Here is a 22,508-nt window from a genome sequence, read left to right on the forward strand (position 1 = left end):
TTGCATTCCCAGTGAATACAGGAAGGAAGCATGAGGATAGAAAGCGTGTATTTGGTATAAACACATGCGCGCAATGGACTTTTTCTTGCTACTTTTCTCTAACCCCAGTGAGGTATGAAATTCAAAGGAAACCAAAGAGAGTAAAAACGCTGCGCGTGAAACCCCGGGAATAAAGCCAAAGACACGAAACATATATACGGCCGAGGCAATCTTGTGCTCAGCGCGCAAGGGAAGAGACGGCATAGCACTTTACGAAGCCATGCGCGAAGGGGGTAAACAGAAGGCTTAGAATCGCAGATCCCAGCCAATCTTCGGGCCCAGCCGTGGGAGCTCATCCGCGACGCTCTGGACATCTTTGTCGCCTCTCCCGCTCAGGTTCAGGACAATGTTCTCGCCCTTTTTCATGGTCTTGGCCAGTTGCATGACGCCGTAGACAGCGTGCGATGACTCCAAAGCGGGGATAATACCCTCGTGCTGGGCGAGAGCGCGGAAGCCCATCAGGGCTTGGCTGTCGTCGGCGGTGATAAAGGTGGCGCGGTTGGCATCCTTCCACGCGCTCAGTTCAGGTCCGACACCAGGGTAGTCCAGACCAGCGGAAATAGAGTGAGTATCGGAAATCTGGCCGTGCTCGTTTTGGAGGACGTAGGTGCGCACGCCGTGCAGGACACCCTTGGAACCGCCGGACAGGGTAGCGGAGTGTCGGGCAGTGTCAATGCCGTCACCAGCCGCCTCGACACCAACGAGCTTGACGCTGGGATCCTTGGAGAACGGATAGAACATGCCCACTGCATTGCTACCGCCACCAACGCAGGCAACAACGGCATCCGGGAGCTTGCCAATCTCCTTGGCCATCTGCTCCTTCGTCTCATCGCCAATCACGGACTGGAAGGTACGCACAATAGTCGGGAAGGGGTGCGGGCCAATGGCAGAGCCGATAATGTAGTGGGTGGTGTCGAGCTCAACGACCCAGGCGCGAAGGGCCTCGTTGACAGCGTCGCGCAGGGTGCGGCTGCCGGCATCAACAGCCACGACGGATGCACCGAGGAGCTTCATTCGGAAGACGTTGAGAGCCTGGCGGCGCACATCCTCGGCACCCATGTACACCGTGCACTTCATGCCGAACTTGGCACACACAGTCGCCGTGGCGACACCGTGCTGGCCAGCGCCCGTCTCGGCAATAATCTGGGTCTTGCCCAGTCGGCGGGCAACCAGGATCTGGCCCAGAGCATTGTTGATCTTGTGGCTACCAGTGTGGTTGAGATCCTCACGCTTCAACCAGATGTTGGCGCCGCCAATGTGATCCGTCAACCGTTGTGCCATGTGCAGGCTGCTGGGGCGGCCCATGTACGGGTAGTAAGAGCGGAATTCCTCCCAGAACTTGGGATCATTGCACGCATCGCTGAAGCCCTTCTCCAGCTCGGCCAAGCAGTCCATCAGGGACTCGGGGACGTACTGACCACCGAATTCTCCAAATCGCGAGGGCTGAGCGGAGGGGTCCTTGGTGACATTGAGCGCCTCAAGCTGATCACCAAGACCCGGTCCAGAAGGAGTGTCCGCCTCGGTGATAACCTTTGTGGGCCGCGACTCGGCGGGTGCCTGCGCCTTCTCAATAGCCTCGATGACATTGATCTCACGGGTGAGCGCACCCTGGGTATCACGCTCGAGCTTGCGGCCAGTGACGCTGGAGAGATATTCCTCAGCGTTCTTAGCAGCCTGGCCCGCCGGAGCCTGGCCAACAACGGTGATAATCTGACTGCCAATCACCACACCCTCTGCGGCATTCTGGACAGAAAGGAAGTGCTCGCGGGTGCTAACGCCGAAGCCCAAGGCCGCGGGGACATTGCCTGAGTATTCATGAACACGAGCTAGCAACTCGGGCACGTTTGCGCTCAACTTTCCAGTGGCACCAGTAACACCCATGCGCGAGACAACGTAGATGAAAGAGTCGGCGATCTTGCATAGAAGCTTCATGCGGGCTTCAGAGGTAGCGGGGGCAATCAGGGGAACGTAGGACAGCCTAAAATATCCAAAAGTCAGCAAGTACAGTCTGTGCGACCATCAGATTTTACTTACCCGGTGCTAGAGCAGAGGTCACGGAACCGCACGGCCTCCTCGGGAGGCAAATCGACCATAATGAAGCCATTGACACCGGCTGCCTTGCAATCATGAAGCATGCGCTCCTCGCCATACCGTAGAACAGGATTATAGTAGCCCATGAGAAGAAGCGGGGTCTTCAAGCCCCGGCTTCTGGCGGTGCGCACAAGCTCCAGCACGGTTGTGACCGTCACGCCATTCTGGAGGGCCTTGGTGTTCGCTTTTTGGATGGTCGGACCGTCGGCAATCGGGTCTGTGAAGGGAATTCCCAGCTCAATGATATCTGCAACGACAAATCGTTAGCGCGGTGTCTTTGTCTCGCGTGGTCGCTTCATTGAGGGCATTCACATACCAGCGCCACCATTCTCCAGACCCAGTAGGATATCGACTGCCTCCTCAACGGTCGGATACCCGGCGGTGATGTAGGCCACTAGAGCAGCACGCTTCTGCTCCTTGCACTTGGCAAAGGTCTGCTTAATTGCATCCATGGCGAGCGGGAGGGACTGGTATGAACGTGGGGCAAAAAGAATGTCAGATGAAAGAAAAAGACCGGTGCAGTGCAATTGAGAGTGAGGGTCAGCACAAAAGCACGTATAGACGGGATGAGGGTATAATATGAGCCACAAGGGCTAAGATGTGCAGTCTGATGATTCCAATGAGGGCCGGAGCGGAAAGAAGAACCAAAGCCACGAGGATGAAGAGGCCGTCCGTGAGTCACTTGACTGGCCCTTTTCGCCTCCCCGCCGCAGGTCACGTGCGATAAGATAACTGGGGTGGGGGCACGTTCTGTCTTGTGTTCTAAGTTAGGGCAGACCGTTGGTTGAAGGCATCGTATTAGGATAGAAATAGCAGGATGGATGAATGCAATGGTCGAAAATCCACCTACGGCCCAAGACAAATCACCGCCTTACTGGTTATGCTTCTGACTGTGTTGCGGTGATGGTGGGTGGGAAGTATGAGAGGCAATAAGGACAGTACAAGGACTGGTGAAAAGACAAAAACCACTATTAATTCGAACTCAATATGTCCAGCAAGGCCGGATAGTGAGATGGGCCAGCTGAAATGAGCTACCTAGAAAACCACGCGGGAGGCGAAACACGGTCCATCCATCGTTCCCGATTCCCAAACGCCAAAACAATGCAGTAGTCGCCGGACACGACCAAATGAAAAAGTCTCAAAAACAAAGTGGTAAAACTCCCAGGAAAGTCCAACAAGAGATGAGAAACCAAGAAAACAGAGGCGTCTCTGTTCACTGGATCGTCCCCCGAACAAATCCGCCAATTCCCTTTCCCAAAAAAAATCCCAAAATCTATCCCAATTCCCGATCCCGACCTGCGAATGCAAAAGGAATGACTGCAGCGCCCTGCTATGCCAAGTAATCGTACATATAGCCCAGTTGTGTAATCAAAAAAAGGAGAGTAAGCCTATAATGCCCCAGCAAAGAATATATGCAACCCAGTGTAAAAAGGAATGGAACAAGACACCGTCTAAAATGCGCAATGCACAGAGTCTTCGTGAAAAAAATGCAAAATGTGGGTAAGGAGGCATTCAGGCATCAAAAAGCTTGTAAAGGTAAAGGAGAGACGTAAAATCATGATCGATCGAAAGCGGCGCCGTTCACGGAGAAAAGCGCCATTGCTGCTGCTGACTGGGCATGTTGTAAAGGAATGACTGGAAAGGGAATTCGTATCTTCAAAACAAACCGACGGGAGAGAAATAGCAAAGTCCGAAGGGTTAAAAAAAAAGGTTGTGTGCCGATCACATCTATAAACCGGCCCAACGGGTTCATGAGCCAGGTGCCGTGTCGTGGAGAGAGTACACGGAATCCAGGTAGGAGTAGCACGCGTTGTTGGTTGAAGCCGCCGTCGTAGGCACCCTGGTATCGAGACCATGCAAATCCCAAGCTGCGCGCGGCGCCGAGGCTGGCAACCCGTGGGAAGTCTGGGATTGACAGATGGCAGGGTAGGAATAAGATCCAACCGATGTATATGCCGGGCCGGCAGCCGGGAGCACAGATCGAAGCTCAGGAGCCGTTGTGAACTGGGCACCGGCCTGATCCGCTTGTGACGAATAGGCCGGCACAGCCATGCTAGCGGTATAGGCCAGGCCGGAGTCCGATACAGACTGAGGCGAGGTGGCGGTGTGCGCCTCTGTGCTTGAATCAGAACCCGTGACGTGGCCGGTATAGTTAGTGGTCGCCGCTGGTAGAGCGCCTGCGGTAGAGGAATAGCTGGCGGACTAGAAAGACCAGTCAATAACCCACGTGGTCACGGTTGGAAACGACGGACACTCACGTATTTCCCGATGATTTTCTTCAAGGCATGGCTGAGGATCTTCCATGGAAAGACCTTGACATCCTTCTCAATGTTGCGCGGCTTAGGAGCAGGGAAGCCCATGATGACCTTGAAGAAGTTCTCACTGTCTGCCTTGGCCTTGGAGATGGTGAGCGGCCGGAAGCCCTCCAGATTGCGCCGAATCCGATTCTTTTCTTCCACGGTGAATCGCACGCCCACGAGCGACTCAAGTAGGTAGATGGTATCCACACTGGTGACATAGCACTCCTGCTTCTCCTCCCACAAGATGCAGCTGATGCAGATGCTGTTAGGAGCGCGATCCTCAGGAGCCACAGCCTTGAAATCAGCGTGGATTGTGCTTCCAATCTGAGATCGCGTGAACTGCACCAGACGACGCTGGCTGTCCCGCTCCTCCGTGGTCCAACCTTCTGCCATGGCATCCAGATCTCCGTTGAGCTTGAGGATAGCCTTGGAGGGATACATGGCATACGGGTTGAATGGCTGGCTCTGGCTCAGGCCGTTCCCTTGCTGAAGGGTGGAGGTGCGCATCAGAGTCGGGTTGGAAGAACGAACTGGCGATGGTCCCTTGTGCTGCGCGATCCCTTGAGCCATGGCGAGTGCCGGGTTGCGCACTTCATGACTGACGGGCACGTAGGAAGGACTCCAGGACGGAGTGAGAGGCGAAGGTGCACGGATGGTAGGCTGGGGTGCGGAGACAGTAGAGTACTGAGCGATGCTGGTTCGAGGAGAGGAGCCAGGGTGGAAAGGCGTGACAAATGGTACCATGGCCGGGAGGGGCTGCAGATACGGCGAGAAAGATGCAGATCGGTTCTCACGGTACGAGTAGCTGTCCTGCGGCTCGATCTTGGACACCGAAGCCGTGTGTCTTTTGACAGGTCTGGCAATCGAGGCAGTCGAGGTCTCCGACATCGAAGAGATCTTGCGTTTGCGAGAATCACCCGAGGGCGACGGCTGGGGCACATGTTCATAGGTGTACACACCGACTTGAAGAGTGGTGGCAGGGCAATCGCTCTGAGTGCTCATAGTGACTTGCAAGGGCACAGCAAAGGACGGAGAACCTGTAGACAGGAACGGCGGGGCATCCATCGAGAGAACGTACTGGAAGGCTGTACCCTGAAACCCGAGGAAGTGGGGGACACATTCGCACTTCTTCGACCCAAAGACCAAGTATAACTCTGCATAGGCAGAGCTGTGCAGGTCATAGGGCGATTGAATCTGGACAAAAACTCGCGTGCCCTCCGAGCCACGTTGGGGAGTATAGGAGATGATCTCAGGCAGCTGTTGAGGCCGAGCACCCATCATTGGCGACTGAGCCTCTTCGTATGAGCTAGCATACTCGTGGTTGGGCAGGTAAGGCACACAGTCAGAGATCTGACTGGTCTGGTCGGCCATGGGCGACGGGACGAGCGATGCCGTCACATAAGGCGACTGGCCGTAGGTCGAGTAGGAGCCAGCATCATGCAAAGACCGCGTGGAGCCGTAATCTGGATGGGTATCAGCACAGGCGTGAGGATAAGATGGAATATTGGTGACATACCTAGTATGGTGCCGGCAGAGGGCTTCTGGAAAGCAGACATCGACAGGAAGGGCTCAGACTTGGCCCACTGGCCGTCCGAAAACGCACCGACAAACTGTGACTCTTCAGGATCCGAGAAATCCAAGGACTCGCCCAGAACGAGAGGCGTTTGAAAGTCCGGGTCGAACTGTGATGGATAGGAGGGACAAAGTCAGTACAGGGTATTCACACACGCAGGAAGTTCGTTGGTATGGATTCAAACACAAGATGACAGAAGGGAATATGCGGGCATCCAGAACAGAAACTAGCAAATGGAATTGGGTATGGGCTCACCAAAACACCGTGTGTCTTCGAGTAAGCCAGCTTGAAGGTGTTGCAGCGTCTGCAACAAGACTGAACACCCTGGAAAAGAAGCGAATGACTGGGAATTTATCCTCCAAACGATTGAATGTCAAAAAGACCACGCTAGAACGGGACTCTCCGAGACAGAACGAGCAACGAAATGAAGCCGCTGTCAGGTTCACAAAAATGTTGGCAACAAAAGGCCTCGAATCACCATTCAGCAGAGCTGAGACTAGCAAAGGCTGGCTGCAGAAAGAGACTCAGATCTCGGTCGCGCTGATCAAAGGCTCATAAAGACCGTGACGGCGGAACCTGTCGCATAAAAGGAAAGCCCTAAAGCCACCGCCGGTCGGCGCAGATGGTCACACAAGATTGGATGATTTCCACGAGGTTGCCCCTGAGGAATACCGGTGACAGTGAACGCAGACTGGACGGGTTTTGCTTTCTTTCTTTCCTGGTGCCGCGCGAGGTCTCGGAACGCTTTCAAGCAGATTGGGCAGACACACTGACGATGGCGAACACTATCCAAAGCAATGAGTACGAACCTTTTTTTCCGCAAGCGATAGAGCAACGGATCGATGCATAGGCTAGCAAAGGTGTGTGGGCTCACCGGGTGAATCAAGAAGATGGAAAAAAATCTGAGACTGAATTGTCCGTGTCTTTAGATAATATGTCGCAGCTCGGACTCCCAGTTCAATGTTGACGAGATAGTCTATTCAATACTAATGTTAACAACAAACAGTCCAATCTGGGGGTTCGACTATCGACGGGGAACGCCTCCGGCACGGGTCCATCGATGCTCGTCATCTCTTGGGCCCGTTGATGGTCCCGAGCAGCACGAGTTTCCGGATGCAAGGATGGACATAATGCAAGGCACGAGGGGGGAGTGAGACCGTGGGCGAAGGGGTAAATGTCTCTCTTACTAACCTTGAGCCTGATCCTGCCTGTCCTTCTGCAAATTGACTGAGACCTTTCCACTCAGAGGGCGTTGATGCCGTGTCCGCAGCCGAGACACAACGAATGAGCGCGCTTCCTTCCGGTTGATATTGTTTTTTCGCCGCAGCTTTGACGATGATAGACCAAAGAATATTCAAATAGTTCAAGTCAATCGTTGGTTGGCCAAACCGAGTCGGCAGGACAAACGGGCTCTACAGGCAACCTGGATATCGCAATGCGCAAACGCAAATTTTTCTTTTTTCTTCTCTCCCTCAAGGACAGCAATTTCCGAAGCTGTCAGGGCCTTTGGGTAATTCTCCACCGGTGAAAACGAGGAGAGATCAAGGGCTCCGCAATGGGCGCAAGGTGTCTCCGATCGATAATTAAATATTAAATAATCCGGATATAATGGACCGTGTGTTTCAGTGTTCCTCGCTTCTCGTGTTTCTCTTTTTTGATTTTTTAAAATGGTCAAACAAACGTAGCGAACGTGGTTCTCGTGGCGGCAGGTAGCGAGCGTAAGAGCGAACGTGGGTGGTGTGGTGGTGAGCGAATGTGGACAATCAAGTCATAATAATGACTGGTCTTGTCAGATGGAGAGAGGAGGAAGGGGGAGGAGAGAGGAGGAGGAAAAGCGGCGAGGAAGTCAAGAGGAATCGAAGTAAGGAAGAAAAGGGACCAGGGTAAAAAGTAACGAGGGCGATAATAATATATGATGCGAGGGTATTATTATTAGCATAGTCCCATAAAGTCCGGCCTAACTGGTTTAGCGGTGTTTTGTTACATACACTGCCAATACCTGAACTAACTAATAATGATCGTGGCGGGGGATGCACAGCTGATTTCTTGGGAACTGGGGACTCGGGTTAGGACGGGTACTGCCCACATCCTTCACACCGGTGGTACGATCTCAAGTGACACACGGCCCAGGGTCCTAACTCTCAGCCCTTCGCGTCGGACCCGGTGGTTGGCTGCGAGAGTTCCAATTATAATGCAGGGCGATCACGATGCTGACTTGTCCCTCGAGGCTGCTGCTGACGGCTGTCTTCACCACATGTACGTGGTCCTCTAACAAAGAAAAGCTGATCGGGTAGATGAACCTTGGATGAAGTATCCAATACGGTGCATGCTCCGAGTGGGTTTACGGGGTGTCCGAAGGGACCAAAATACGGGCTCTCTCTTTTCTCTCCTATACAGTACATCACCACCCACCGGGCTGCGCCGCTCATCCAAGTGGAGAGGGAACAGCCAGGGATTATTTGCTTGGGGACTGCTGACTTCATTGCGGGCACAGACTTTGCTCGAATAATCCATGTTCCGCTAAGCCAATCATCAGCTGCGGCGCTAGTTATATTTAGTATCCAAGGTTATTCCCAATCGGGTCATCGCGGCGGCCAATCCTCTGCACGCTTTGCAGCTCCTTTTTTCGCGCGCCCGATCGTGCACTTGGATCGGATCACACTTGCCGACCCTTGGGATGGATGTTATCGACGGTACCACTTTTACACTTTGTTAGTTAGGGTTTGTACTCCTCGGTACTATTCACGGTATTATAGCCTACTTAGGGCTTGCCGTCATCATGCGATCATCTGACTCGAGCTAAACTTAGCAGGGTATCATCGTGTCGGTGATCACTATCACTCTGCAATGCGACCTTAGCCCCCTTCTGGAAAGAAAAATAAAAAAACACGTCAACAACAACAACAAAAGAAAAAAAAAACCAGTGTGACTACTATACCAGTACCATTTCTGACCGCATCAGCCCTGCCGATCCACCCCGGTTTGCTGGTGATCAGGGGAATTATTATTAGTTTGTAGGTTATTTCCCTCGAGTCTCTCAGGCATCAGGCAAGGACCGCATGCCTCCCTCACTGGAGGAAATACAATCGCTCGGGAGAGTTCCGACCACAACGGCTGGGATGCATATCCCTTGTGCAGAGATCCCCAGCCACCACGATGTGCTGTGCGTACGGAACTCGTGCAAGGAGACCAGCATCGCTAACCTCCGTGATTTTACCACGTTGAGACTGTCACCCGTGGTGGATAGCACGGAGTTGGTGATTTCCCTGAGCCATTGTTCGGTTGTCGGGTTCGAGCGCCAGTGGAGCGCTGATTGATCAGCGATCATATCAAAGCTTAGGGGTTCGTAGGCCCCGAAGACGATCAAACGCTCATCATGCTTCCCCAACCACCTTTAATTAAACCCAGCAAGGAGTGTTTTTAACCTCAAATCACCCCTCATTTTTATCCCTTGAAATCAAATAAAACGAATAGTCACGGACATAGCGTTTGTCTCTCTGGATTGACCCAAAGGGTTAAGAAAAAATTCCCCCTATCTCCGCCGTTGACAACCGGCTTCCGGGATCCACAGGCGGAGCCCATCGGCCAACACAGAAAAGTGCCCGATTCGTTTGCGAACCATTTTGAATTCCACCGGCGTCCAGGGAAATCCCAGGTCGGGCACTACTGTTCACTGCTTCGGACGTCCACCCCTGTTGGAGCCGTGCTCCGGATTTCCCACTGTGCCCGGCTGGTGCCGGCTCTTCCTGCTCCACTGCATGATTGATTAATTAATTATTAAATCCACTATTGCTCTCATCGAACTCCATTGATTAGCCTGTATCTCTCTCCTCGGGGTAGGAGTCACCATTGGTCATGAGAATCAGAAAGAAAGCAAGAACCTTGCTTGCATCACGATGTAATGGAGATTGGCCCGAGATGAAGGTGAACCCGCTGGAGAGAGAGCCCTTGCAGCGACAGACCACATCCCCCGTGCTTCAGCCCGTGCTCTCTGTGTCCTGCGAGGTGCTTTAATGCCCACATGGGGTTTTGCAGTGCGTACTAGTGGAAGTCCCCCGAGCTGTGGACCTACCATTAACGGTAGCTGTTCATAGCTTGCAAGTGGTTTCTCCGCCACAACCTGTGGTCTGGCAATAGTGGCCCCCAGTTTTTCGTCCACTGGATCTCCCTAGCATACTCTAACTAATCGCAGGAACCACTCAGCGCTGTCAGATTTCTCGCTTGGTCGCGCCGCCGTCTTAGCTTTAACTCTACGCTCTGCACTGAACTGGCGAAACGAGCAAATCACCGTATTTAGCAATCCCCCGGTATCTGTGAGCTAGCTCCGTTCTTCTTAGCTGCCCTTAGCTGCTACATACAGCAGGTAGCTACTGTAGCTTCCTTCCTTCCTTCCTGCTCCTAGTGGGCCCCTGCGCCTCTGCCACGCTGCTAGGCCGGATGTCTACCCGTCCCATCTACCGAACAGATGATGGCAGTCTTCCTCCATGTTCTGTGACCTTTTGGAAGCATTCCGCTCGTCTAGTTTACCTACTGGCAGCATGTTCACCGTCTACCGCGAGCATTGAGTCAAAGATACTATTCTGTAGCGCCGAGCAAGCATATCTGAGAAGTCCGCGCCCATAATCATCAACTGAACCGCGCACTCTATGAATCTTGCCGTGTCCCTGACCCGTCCACTTGGCAGGTCTCACTTTCTCACATTGCTCTGAATCTCTATTCGCTTGACATTTTAGTTTAGGGCGGGGGCGGAATAAGGACCAACCAGCCTTGTCTCTGTGCTCCCGCCAAAGCGATCATCACGGTGCCAGTCTCCAGCACGCTGGTTCCCAACTTCACAGCCACCCGCCTGTCTCAGTAACGATGAAGATCGCGCGGGAGGAGGTCAGGTAGGTCAGACCAATCCCGTTGGAAGACCCATGTTCGGGCAAGTCGGCCAACCTTGGATGATGCCCGATCTGCGCTGGTGTTGGTGATCGCATACGCACTTGGATGTAGCACGCGGCGCAAACTGAAAATAATCCTTGTATGTACGGAGTATACACAGTGGTTAGTTCACTGAAGAGACTTGGCGTATCGGCACGGGGATAAGTATGGCCACTCCATTACTCGTGGTGTTGGTAACTTCATCTACTGTAGATCCTCATGCGTGGTATCGTGGAGCTGAACTGACACATGATGGTAAAAGAAACAATTATTCAAGCGGGTAAATGCTTGACCAGCGAGCTGGAGGAATGGTACGTAGCCACCTTCCTCGCTAGGGCTGTAGAGACGGTGTCCTCTCGGTCTCTTTTCCCCTCAGGCTCAACTCGGGGTCAGGGGAAGTGAGACCGATCATCGGTCTATCTTTCGCAACTGCACGTTTGTGCCACGTCGATCTGATTCAGATAGGGATCTTGAGCGGACGGAGTCCGGAAACCTTTTTTTGAGAATAAATGACGGGATTGTAGGACGGAAGTCTTGCCTCATACGATTTCAGTGGTTTTCGTTGTAGGCTTTAGGGTTGAAACTATTGTTTATCGTTGACAGAGGGGTTCGTCCACCTCGTGGCCCCCACGATATATATCCAGCACAACTACATCACCACATATACAAAACGCCGAATAGACACTCAGAACAATCGCTTTATAACACCACTGACTCTGGAAGAATAATATCAGTAATTCTTCACTGCTCTTGACCCTCTCAATCCCTAAAAGAAACCCGCAACGATCGCCTTGATCATCCGCGCTTGAAACCATCGTCTCTATACGGCCGTTTCAGATTGATCGGTAGCGCCAGCGCCGACCGTGGATTTGTTTATCTGCAACAAAGCTGACGTCGAACTCCTGTTCGCCTTGTTTCCTATTTACCACAGTGTAATAATAATGTGCTGATTTTCGAGTTTTCAGATCGATAGTAGAAATGAACGAGCCACGGGGATAACCCCTGTCTTTTCCCAAGAGCATGCATGTCCTGTGTACACTTGCCTCGAACCGGACTAGGATCAGTGGGGAATTCTTCCGTCGGGACCTCGGGAGCGATCAGCCTCCGATTCATTCTCCATGTGGTTCCCTGAGCTTCCGTCTGCTAACTATTCCGCACCGGGCGGGCGGGCTGCTGCTGGTTGTTTGGTTTGGTTTGGTTTGGTTCTTGGGTTGCCCCAAAAATAATAATGGAGACCATCATTGACTTCAGTTCTTTTTTCGGACCCGAGACCAAGCGAACAAGCCCACTTTTTTCTTGCCTCTTTTGGTTCTGCTGCACTACTACGGAGTACTGAATTAATGGATAGGGGACAATTGACTTTTTCTCTTGATTCCCACTCCTGCCAAGTGTGTAGGCAACCACAATTAAAAAAAAAATTAACCGAACAATAGACAAGAACGACTAATTAAAAATACCATACGACCAAGGCATATTGGCCCCTTTCGGAGACCAGATCCGGGAGGACCAGAGAGAGTAGGGGATTACATCCGTGCTTGTTGATCCTGTGCCTCGGAGAATTTCTTTTCGCTTCTCTCTCTTGCCACGAGGTGGAGACGGACGAGAGGATGGACCGGGACACGGACACGGAGTTGTCGTCCAAGCGAACACACCAAGAAGCGAGTAACTAGTTAATACACGCACAGTTATCAAATGGGTGTACACGATCTAACCGAGCATAGGCATGAACCAGGAATCAATCAAGCCAGATCAGTCAGTTCAGCTCACTTCAGGCTTCCCAGACTGACTGACTGGTCTCATTCATCTCATCCTAGTCTCATATGCAATGCTATTCTTAGAGAGAACAAACTCTATTCTCTCCTCGACGATAAGCTGCGTGAGTGCGGTGAGCATTAACTTGGTACTGTAACATCGTACTCTCATGCTGAGGCGCAGCCGCATCCATCAGCGGTGAACTACGTGATCCTCGACCAACAAAGGAATCGGGAGAATGGAAACTGTCTAGTTGGCAGGTGGCCTGAGCACACTTTTAGAAACAAGTACACACAGTAGTCCAGTAGTAATGCATTTGCAGGTCGCTAAGTAGTTGCTAAATGTGGTTGTTGATGTTGGTACAGTCACAGACAGAGACACATACTCATACAGCGCAGGATATAGCCAAAAAAACAAAAAAACAAAAATGGCTCGTATCTATCCACGCAGGATAAATGGAGATGGCAAATAGTTCAAAGATACCCTCCCGTTCAAAGCAGAAATGCAACGAGTTTCAACCTCCCCATCCCAACGCACTTCGTAAAATAAATTGCAATGCGCACACACCCTCCGTTTACCGCTTGCCTTTCTTCCGGGGCGCAACGACCTTGAATGCGGCACTGCTCTCCTCCTCGCGCTGGGCAGCAGCAGCAGCGGCAGCAATGCTCGCCGTGGAGCCCTTCTTAGCGACCTCACTCCAGCCGCCGCCGTTCTTCTGCTCGCCAAAGGCACCCGGGGAGACAGCGTCGACGATACCCTTGTCGGCGAGCTTGCGGCGACGGATGAATTCCTCGGCGAAGCGGCGACCGTCCAAGGTCTGGGAGTTGGCGTAGACCGAATCAGAGATGATCTCGGTCTCGGCAGGCAGGAAGAGTAGTTGTTGGACGAAGTCGTCGACTATAAAGAAGTAACGCATTAGTACTACATATAAACAAATCATGATCGATTAAGACTCACCATTGATGTTCGTGTTCAGCCCCTTGCCCAGTGCCAGCTTCGCCCACTTGGTGAACTCCTCAACGGCCTTGCTGGAGTTGGACTGCGGCAGGCTCCCAGTCGTCACAGTGCGAGTGCCAGCGGCAGGGCGGACCTTCGCAGCAGCAACAGCAGGTGCGATAGGAACAGTTCCGCTCACGGAGCGCGGGCCAAGCGGCGCATTGGGAGGGGCCTTGGCTTTGCCGCTTGCGCCGACAGTAGTCCAGGCTCCAGAGGAGGCCACGGCGCCGGGAGCAACAGGGGCAGGGGCCTTGCTTGCGAGGTCAGCGTACCGCTTGCCAGCGGACATGGGAGGGCTAGGAGTCGCGGTCTGGGCCGCAGAGGCCGCGGCAGCAACCAGGCGCTGCTTGCGAGCCTCCTCTTCCTTCTGAATCTGCGCGAGAGTCTTCTTGGTGGCGGTGTTGGTTGCCACGGGAAGAGCTTTGCTACTCCACACGGAACCAGCAGACGTCGGGGTTGCAGGTGATCCGGCGCTGGCCCAGTTGGCGGACGAGGGGAGACCAGGAGCGGCCTGAGCTTGGACTTGACTGAGACGCTCTTGTTCGGCGAGTAGCTGAGCACGGCGCGCGGCAGCGGCAATCTCCTCACGCTGGGCGGCATTGCGAGCTTCGGCTTCTTGGATCTCCTTCAAAGACGGACCCTTGGGCAAATCATGAGTCTCCTTGGCCCACGGGGCGACAGAGGTAGCCGGAGCGTCAACGGGAGTCTGAGTCTGGGAACGGGAACCTGCAGCTAGAGATTCAGCCACGTATTGGCGGTTGCGCTGCGCGGCAGGCGCGGGCAGAGGCGACGCGGAGGGCGGTGGAGGGAACGGTTGAGGCATCGCATGGTCTTGTTTAATGGTTCCCCAGGCCGACTCAGAAGGCCCTTGTGCCTGCTCCTCCTCCTGCTGCTGCCGCTGAGCGGATGCAGTCTTCTGGACCTGCTGGGTGAGAGTTAGAGGGGGTGCAACACCAGCTTCAGCGAGTTGTTGAGCTGCCACTTCTGAGCCAGCGGCAGCTTCAGCTTCAAGTTGCTGTTGGGTGGCTGCCCCGGCAGGATGAGTAGGAAGACCACCGAGCTCGCCTTCTTGAGCTCTGAGAGCATGGAATTGGCGAAGTCGTTCCTCGCGTGCTTGCTGATCGAACGGATCATTGGAATTCGCCTTGTCAAATTGCTCTTGCTCTTGATGCAGCTGAGCGCGGTCCTGAAGCATCGACGCAACCTGCTGGGACTGGACGAAGTTGTCAGGCTGACGGGCAGCAAACGAAGTAGGACTTCCAAAGGCAAATGGGTCCTGGCGACCCACGTTCAGGCGATCGAGTAGGGCTGGGAGCTGATCCTGACTGCCACCGAGTTCCGTTCCAAGCATTCCCGGACCGACATTAGGCAATCCACCGCCCTGTCTGATAGAGCCGGCCGCATCAAAGAAGCCAGGGACTCCCTGCTGGGTTTGCTGCTGCTGTTGCAGAGGGGCCTGAATCGGAGATGGTTGGTAGCCGACCGGGGAGGTGATGCTGCCAAAGCTAGGTTGGCTGTGAAGACTGTGCGCGCTGGATTGATGCTGGAGCTGGGGCTGCAGGGAAGGAGGAGCACCTGGGACGTGCATCTGCTTCATTATAGCTTGCTGCTGAGCGAGATGCTCCTTCTGCCGCGCCATAAGGTACTGCTCTTCCTGTTTTCGCCTCTCCAATGCATTTTGCTGCTCAGCCGTCAAGGTAGTGCCAAAGCTGGGGAAACTGCCAGGGAATGGTGGCTGAGCGTTGCCCGCGGTGCTGTTGGCAGTCCACTGCGTTCCGCCGGTGGGATCTGGGCCATGAGGAATACCAATCTGCGGCACAAGGAATGGCTCGCGAGAGTTCCCAATGCGTCGTACCAACTGCGCAAGAGGCTCAAACTCCGGATCTTCGAGCTTCTTGATCTGCAGATCGGGGCTGAAGAAACCCGCCTTGAACCAATCGTGCATCTCAAGACCTGTCCAGGGTCCCTGGATGTTTCCTTGGGGATCGCGGTAGATCCAGCGCATTCGATCGGGCATCACCATCATCCGCTGCTGAGCAGCCGACATGGTTCCACCAGGCGTCTGACTTGGTACATCGTGGGCGGCCATGTTGGCTGGGATAGCACCAAGATTGGAAACGGGGGTCTCCGACGCAGAGTTGGAACCAGCTTGACTCGCCTGCTTGTCCACCTGCTGTCCGTCATCCATCTCGCCAATGTCTGGCATGCCTTGCTCGTCCTGCATGGTCGAGAACAGGGCGCCAAGCTTGCTCGATCGTCCGATACTGCCGGAGCCAGCAACGCCCGCATGTGGACTGAAAAGACCTCCTCCCCCAAGGTTCGCTAAGCTGGGAGATGGCAGATCGCCCATGGAACCAAAGATCGGATCACCAAAGCCGCCCGGAAACGCGGAACGTTCGCGAGTCGGGGTACCGACAGCACCACTGGATGGCCAACCGGAGGATGTCCCCAGAGAAGGGAGACCACCCAGGCCACCAAGCCCCGAAAAGCCACGGTTCGCGTTGGCGCTGGAGTTTTGGCTGCGATCGACGGTGGGAAGGTCCATTCCGGATCCAACGCGTCTCATCGAACCAAACGGATTGGAGGTGTCACGGAGACCACTCAAGCCCGCGTGTTGAGAATGCTGAATGTCTGACCCGTCAGTATCCACGTCCTCCGCATTTTGTCGATCGCCGTGCGGGCTGTGAAAGGGGTTCGTGTTGGTCGGGCTGGTGGGTTCGTGGCCTTGGAGGAGACTGGGAGTTGGATTGCGTGAATTCTCTTGGCTTTGCATCAACTCGCGGAAACCGGGGATGCTGGAGGTCATGCCAAATGCGCCAAAACCATGATCCGCCACCTGGGGAGGTGCCTCGACATCCTGAGACCCGCCAAGGGCGGCGCTTCCACTGCGACCCTCCTCGAACGGATTCGTGTCGCTGCGGCCGGTGCGGGTCTTGACAGCGTCCCCCCAGGGCGACTGGGAGCGGCTGCCACTGTCGTTCTCAGTGAGTCGTTCCAGGTTGCTCAGCGAAGGCTTGTCCTTTGCCGACCCAGCGATGTCCTCCGAGCTATCCTTGGAAAGCAGGCCCTTGAACCTGCTTTCCCCGCGCAGACTGCCATATCCTGCCTTTTTCTCGGCCGGGGCCGCCTGGGTCGCGCTGGCACCACCAAGAGAGAAAGCTCCAAATGCGCCCATGGGGGAGAAGTTCGCATTCTGCGAGGCCGTTCCCCAAGGGGAACTCGACCCGCTGGCACCTGCACCCAAGGGGTTGGTGGTACTGCGTTTCAAAGACCCATAGGGAGCATCTGGGCCCCCCTCCCGGCCGGTTGGATCTTTCGCCTTGTCCGCAGTTGGCGCATCTCGAAAATCTGTCTTGCGGCGCAGGAGAGCAGGTGGCGGGGTGGAGGTACTGGCCTCTTCGCGGAAGAAGCGAGAGTTTGACCCGGCGGTAGGAGACATGGGGTTGCCCGTGGATTCGCTCGTTTCGCGGCGTCGGGGGCCAGGGCGCCCCGTGGTCGGTGAAGAGGTATTGTAGTTATTCATATGGCCCTGGGTATAGGAGATGGAGGATTTGCGGCCTCCCACTCCAGGAGCGGCGGGTTCCTTGGAGGCACTTGACGGTGGCGGCTTCAGAGGAGAGTTGACGGAGGCAGAGAACAACTGTGGGGTAAAGAAACTCCGGGTTAGCATGAAAGGCAAGGAAGAAAAAGCCAAGGACGTGACCAACCTCTTTCTCATCGTCCGTCATCTCCGTAAGCCCCAGGGGCTCGACCTGACCCTCATGATCCCAGCAGACCTCGGGTCCAGTGGAGCTATTCTTGTGGTCGTCCCGTTTCCCCCACGCCCCGTTCGCCGCAGGTGTCACCATTTGAGGGTCCCAGTCGGCGACGAAATATTCCTCCACGTTCTTGCCCAAGGATCCAGTCTCCCGCTGCACCTTATAGAAGTCTAGAAGTTGCTCCTTGGAGTACCGAGCTTCACCGTTGCGCAGCGTGCCGGACAAGGGATTTGAGCTCATGTGGGGAGGGATGTACGCTCCGGCGGCAGTGGGAGTCGAAGCTGAGGCCGGCTGGCTGCTCTCGCGGTGGTGAGAAGGGTTCGTCGCACCGGACGGACGACGGAATGTCTGGGTGGCTCCGTTCATGCGGGTTCGGGACCTAAAGCTCATGAAAAAGCAAATTAGACATTCTCGTCTTTAATAAAGGTGCAGATGAAGAAACGGCCAGATTGGTGTCGTGTGACCAGCTGACATCCAGTCATCTGCGAAGACAGGGCGAGAGTTGCATACCATTCTCCACTGGCAGAGGAGCCGTCCCCTCGTCTACTGGCGTCCTGGGTGTTGCCAGCAGCGGCCGAAGCAAAACTCGAAGGAAGTGGTGTTGGCATTATGAGAAACGGAGGATGCTACAGGTGGATTGTTGATCCCCCACAAAAGACAATCGTTCGTCGCGAGACCTTGTTGAGGAGGTTGGAGGTTTTGGGAGTTGTGTGGCTGCGAACGGAGGGTTGACGCAAGACACGAAAGGGAAGAAGAAAGGAAGAGAAGAAGATAGCAAGATTCGCTGATGGTCAATCGTTCGACGAGCTGGCGGGGAGGGAGGGAGACGAGATGGTGGAAAACGGAATGCAAGAAACGCGACAGGCTATCGAGCAAGAGAAGAAAGAGAGAGTCTTTCGCTTGAGAGAGCAAAATTGGGTTTGGCGGAGGCCGTGGCAGTACGGTAAATACGGAGTATTGTGGACAAACCCTGGCACGCGTTGGCGGGCGGGATCGTGTACTGGCTATTACAGAGGTATTCCATACACGCACAATGTATGACGAGCAGGCCAGACAACAAGTACCAGTGACTTTCCCGACATGCATACAAGCACACTCTGATCCTGGTCGCCCACAAAGCCATCTGGCAGAGACAAACATATGCATGAGCGTGGTAGTAACCGGATAGATGTATCTCCCGCCACACACACACGCCCTTCCCGTGATTGGCTGTGTGGGTTTGGACGTGTTTCTTTTCCTTTGCTTCACCATCAACACCGCAGCCCTTGCCGCACGCCCCAACAAAGACGGAGCGTGAGACATGCCGGCCTGGGGTACCTGCAGCTCGCATCCCTTTCTCCTGTTGTCTTCCGCTCTAGATTCGGACTGGAATCTCTCTTTGATGATGTGCTACTGTGCGGCGGATGCTTCCTCTGGTCTCGTGCCACTCTGATACGGACTTGGGGTTAGACAGGAATCACCATGATCGGTTCTACAAGACATCAATCCCACTTACATATAGCTCCCATTGTCCTCTCGCCAAAAGACTTAGGCACACCCCTCTGTCTGAAACTATGAAGTATGCAACCCGCGACATCCCCTTCTCCTGGTACTGGAAAGGCAAGCCTCTCCACAAAGGCCAGTTGCACGGCGAGCGCATCCGGCCGGTCTACCTCGGGGTGCCCGATATAGATACCTTGTCGCTGGCAGGATGCTCCTCTGACTCCTCGATCGAGTCGACAACGGCGCAGGCAACTCACAGTCGGTGTGAGGGATGCAATGAACATGCCCAACATCACGGTACCTTGAGCGGTAGCGATTGTCCGGTTTGCGACAAGGCCAAGAAGCGCTGCCAATGCCACCATGCCCATCACGATCCCATGCCCACCCAAAAGACGGCAAAGGCCAAAGCCCAGGAACAGTGTAGCTGTGGCCACCACCTGAAGGCTGCTCATACGCCGGCGAAGCCAGCGACTTCAGCTGCAACACCGCACCACCGTTGCTGCATGGCTCCTAAAGGGCATTGTTGCGAGCATCATCATCATCATCAGGGTGCCTCTTGCCCGGCATCTCCAGTCCTTGCGGTACCTTGCCCGCACCATTCGGATGACAGTCACCGACACAAAATGGCCCGATCCAGGCGCTCAAGCAGACGACGTTCAAACGCAGAGACGGAAGCTCGATGTCCGAACTTCTTTCGCACCTGCGATTGCTATTCGGATGTCGCATACCACTCCGTTGACGATGACATGATGTCCGAGATCTCGGTGGACGTGGGAGCGGGCAGCGACGGCGACACCGACGAATCGCGATGCCCACATCACCACTACCCTTCGTGGTGGGCGTACCGGCCTGCAATGGGATATGGGAGGAGATGACCGATGCAGATCTTCGATGAATGTTGTACTGTTTTTGTTGGTTTGTCCTGGGATCCTCTGGTTCAGAGCCAACCAAATGTTTTGCATATAGAGAGCAGGATTATTGTCTGCAATTCACATCCCCATTATTCACCAGACATCCAACCTCCAATAATCGTTGTCGTCGCTCCCGAGGGTCGATAGTTAACTAATCTGGACAATTAGTAATGGAGTTGTTCCCTTCCCGTGGACCGAGCCGAGGCTGAGAAGCCTATATTATATCATACCGTGGAAGAACCACTGAACCCCAGACATACCCCCCGCAGTTTCAGATCTTGATATCGTCTTATCCTCACCTTTCCAACAATTCCTCACAGGGTGCCAAAGCTTCAGCATCACAACCCTGCCGGTTCCATTCATTATCGATAAGCACCACCACATTCCCCGCACCGGTAGCCGAGCACTCACCGAACACACAATGTCCAAGGCGATCTATATCTCGCCCATTGACGGCAAGCCCGGCAAACCGGGGCAGGTGTACTACCCGCTGTCACTACGCACAGTTCCCAAGCCATCGCCGCAGGGCGGAGAGCTGCTGGTGAAGCTAACGGCCGCCTCGCTCAATCACCGGGATCTCTTCCTCCGCCAGCACCTCTACCCCGGTGTGACATTCGATGTGCCGCTGCTAGCCGACGGCGTGGGTGTAGTGATTGGCGCGGGCCCCAACGTCTCGAACCCGGAGAAATGGCAGGGCAAGCGGGTGATTCTGAACCCCGGCGTGGGCTGGAAGGACTCCCCGGACGGACCTGAAGAAGCGACGGGTTATCGCATTATGGGAGGTACCAAGGTCTATGACAAGGGTACGTTGCAGGAATACATCGCCATTGAGGAAGGAGAAGTCGAAGAAGTGCCCGAGCACCTCTCCGATGCGGAAGCTGCGGCTTTGCCGCTGACGGGACTGACCGGGTGGCGGGCCCTCGTGTCGAAGGCGGGCGAGCGGAACTCGGGCAAGGGTGCTGCTGTCTTAGTGACTGGCATTGGCGGAGGCGTTGCACTGATGGCCCTGAGGTTTGCCGCTGCCAGAGGCGCTGATGTCTTCGTGACGAGTTCGAGTGAGGAGAAGATCCAGAAGGCTGTTCAGTTGGGAGCCAAGGGGGGTGTCAATTACAAAGAGGAAGGATGGGACAAGAAGCTTCTGGGGATGCTGCCCTCGGGCAAGAAGAACTTCGATGCCATTATCGACGGTGCCGGTGGTGATTCCATCGAGAAGGCCGCCAAGTTACTCAAGGTGAGTTTGATCTGTAACGATTCGGGGGGATGGTGTTAACATCAATCAATAGGCGGGTGGTGTGCTCTCTGTGTATGGCATGACGGTGTCTCCCAAGATGCCCTTCCTAATGCAGGCAGTGCTGAAGAACATCGATGTGCGAGGCTCGACCATGGGCTCTCGCAAGGAGTTCAAGGAGATGGTGGAGTTTGTCAAGACTCACCAGATCCATCCGGTGGTGTCGCGTGTGTTGCAGACGGACCTGGAGGATCTGGCCGGAATCGACGGGCTGTTTGAGGATATGAAGCAGGGCAAGCAATTTGGCAAGTTGGTGGTGGAATTCGGCAGCTCCGGGGCCAGCAAGCTGTAGATCTGATCGTGCCTTCTTGTCGTGACCCTAAGGCTTCTCTTTCCAGACAGCACACTCTCTGTTAACACTGTTGAAATACACACTCATTACAGACCAGCTACTCTCCTTTCTTTACTTGTCCCTGTATATCCATCCTTCTCGTCATGATCTCCCGTCCAGCTTCAGTATCTCATCCACGACTCCCTCACACCATGTCCCGCACCAGCGGCCCAGTTCCCCTACCAAACGATCCCTCACAGGCTCGGGACTACGAGGGAACTTTCGTAACTATAAACCCCAGAGGCATAACCCACAGAACGCTCGCTAAAAATAGACCCAGAACCGCTACAGTCGCTCCCACGCCATGATGCAAGCGACCAACTCCAATATCCAGCACAAGGTCGCAAAGCTGCAGGTAAACTCGCTTCGGCTGAAGCGCGAGCTCTTCCTTCTGCATCGACACATCAAAGCGTTTCACCACCCGCTCCTCGAGACCTGGGAAGCGGACATGCTCACTCGTCTTATTGAGGTGGTGTGTACACGCCAATGCCTCAGGTTGCCAGGTGGGATCTCCGTTGGCGATGCTTTGTTCGTGGAACGGGATCTGCTCTCTCGGGCGTACAGCATTGCGGCGCGGCGTATTCGTATTGATGCCCTCTGGAGCCTTGGTCTTTCGGACAAGTACCATGAGGCGCTGAAGCGGTATGAGGAGGTGAGTTGTCCTTTCTGTTTCGAAGTCCATGCCCTAATCTGTCTCAGGTGGCTGTCTATCGAAGCCCCAACCCATTCCAGACCGAAGCGCCGTTTGCTCGCTGGTTGGTAACCGAAAAGGAGAAACGACCCCAGGTGTACGAGTTCTGGTCGAAATTCTTCCCCGTGTGCTGTGGCCGGACCGTGGAGCAGAGCAGTGCCCTCTAACTGGGGTCAAGGTTGAGACGGAATGATGGGGATTTTTCACAACTTTGAGCACATTGACCTTTTTTCTATCGGTCAACTACGGTCTTTGCGTTCCTGACTTTCTTTGCCTTGCCTGCAATAAACACCAGTACTCCGTGATATTGTTATCCAGTGGAGGAACAATAGACAATGTCATCCATTCATCGTTTCAAAATACGGTTTCAAGA

The 22,508-nt window shown here is 54.4% G+C and overlaps 7 protein-coding genes across 7 annotated transcripts; 3 read left to right on the forward strand and 4 right to left on the reverse strand.

Moving 5' to 3' along the window:
- Positions 1–285: 285 nt before the first annotated feature.
- trpB (tryptophan synthase TRP5) lies at positions 286–2,582 on the reverse strand (the record flags this gene model as incomplete). Its single annotated transcript, XM_057194828.1, has 3 exons — positions 286–2,017; positions 2,074–2,377; positions 2,447–2,582. 3 exons carry the CDS (start codon positions 2,580–2,582, stop codon positions 286–288), a joined length of 2,172 nt encoding a protein of 723 aa, XP_057056183.1.
- Positions 2,583–3,879: 1,297 nt separating this feature from the next.
- On the reverse strand, positions 3,880–6,851 carry medA (transcriptional regulator medA; the record flags this gene model as incomplete). The annotated part of the gene is made up of 4 exons (XM_057194829.1): positions 3,880–4,332; positions 4,389–5,893; positions 5,947–6,112; positions 6,813–6,851. The coding sequence occupies 4 exons, from the start codon at positions 6,849–6,851 to the stop codon at positions 3,880–3,882; spliced, it is 2,163 nt and encodes a 720-aa protein (XP_057056184.1).
- Positions 6,852–9,815: 2,964 nt separating this feature from the next.
- N7474_003415 (uncharacterized protein) lies at positions 9,816–10,800 on the reverse strand (the record flags this gene model as incomplete). The annotated part of the gene is made up of 2 exons (XM_057194830.1): positions 9,816–9,978; positions 10,766–10,800. The coding sequence occupies 2 exons, from the start codon at positions 10,798–10,800 to the stop codon at positions 9,816–9,818; spliced, it is 198 nt and encodes a 65-aa protein (XP_057056185.1).
- A 2,452-nt stretch (positions 10,801–13,252) lies between these two features.
- N7474_003416 (GYF domain-containing protein) lies at positions 13,253–18,040 on the reverse strand (the record flags this gene model as incomplete). The annotated part of the gene is made up of 4 exons (XM_057194831.1): positions 13,253–13,575; positions 13,636–17,314; positions 17,382–17,811; positions 17,943–18,040. The coding sequence occupies 4 exons, from the start codon at positions 18,038–18,040 to the stop codon at positions 13,253–13,255; spliced, it is 4,530 nt and encodes a 1,509-aa protein (XP_057056186.1).
- Positions 18,041–18,985: 945 nt separating this feature from the next.
- Positions 18,986–19,789, forward strand: N7474_003417 (uncharacterized protein; the record flags this gene model as incomplete). The annotated part of the gene is made up of 1 exon (XM_057194832.1): positions 18,986–19,789. One exon carries the CDS (start codon positions 18,986–18,988, stop codon positions 19,787–19,789), a length of 804 nt encoding a protein of 267 aa, XP_057056187.1.
- Positions 19,790–20,246: 457 nt separating this feature from the next.
- On the forward strand, positions 20,247–21,405 carry N7474_003418 (putative alcohol dehydrogenase; the record flags this gene model as incomplete). Its single annotated transcript, XM_057194833.1, has 2 exons — positions 20,247–21,056; positions 21,109–21,405. The coding sequence occupies 2 exons, from the start codon at positions 20,247–20,249 to the stop codon at positions 21,403–21,405; spliced, it is 1,107 nt and encodes a 368-aa protein (XP_057056188.1).
- A 191-nt stretch (positions 21,406–21,596) lies between these two features.
- On the forward strand, positions 21,597–22,302 carry N7474_003419 (uncharacterized protein; the record flags this gene model as incomplete). The annotated part of the gene is made up of 3 exons (XM_057194834.1): positions 21,597–21,668; positions 21,719–22,096; positions 22,144–22,302. The coding sequence occupies 3 exons, from the start codon at positions 21,597–21,599 to the stop codon at positions 22,300–22,302; spliced, it is 609 nt and encodes a 202-aa protein (XP_057056189.1).
- Between the last annotated feature and the right edge of the window lie 206 nt (positions 22,303–22,508).

The sequence above is a fragment of the Penicillium riverlandense genome (genome assembly GCF_028828495.1).
Source record: "Penicillium riverlandense strain IBT 135883 chromosome Unknown utg000002l_segment0_segment0, whole genome shotgun sequence".
In the NCBI taxonomy this organism is placed as follows: domain Eukaryota; kingdom Fungi; phylum Ascomycota; class Eurotiomycetes; order Eurotiales; family Aspergillaceae; genus Penicillium; species Penicillium riverlandense.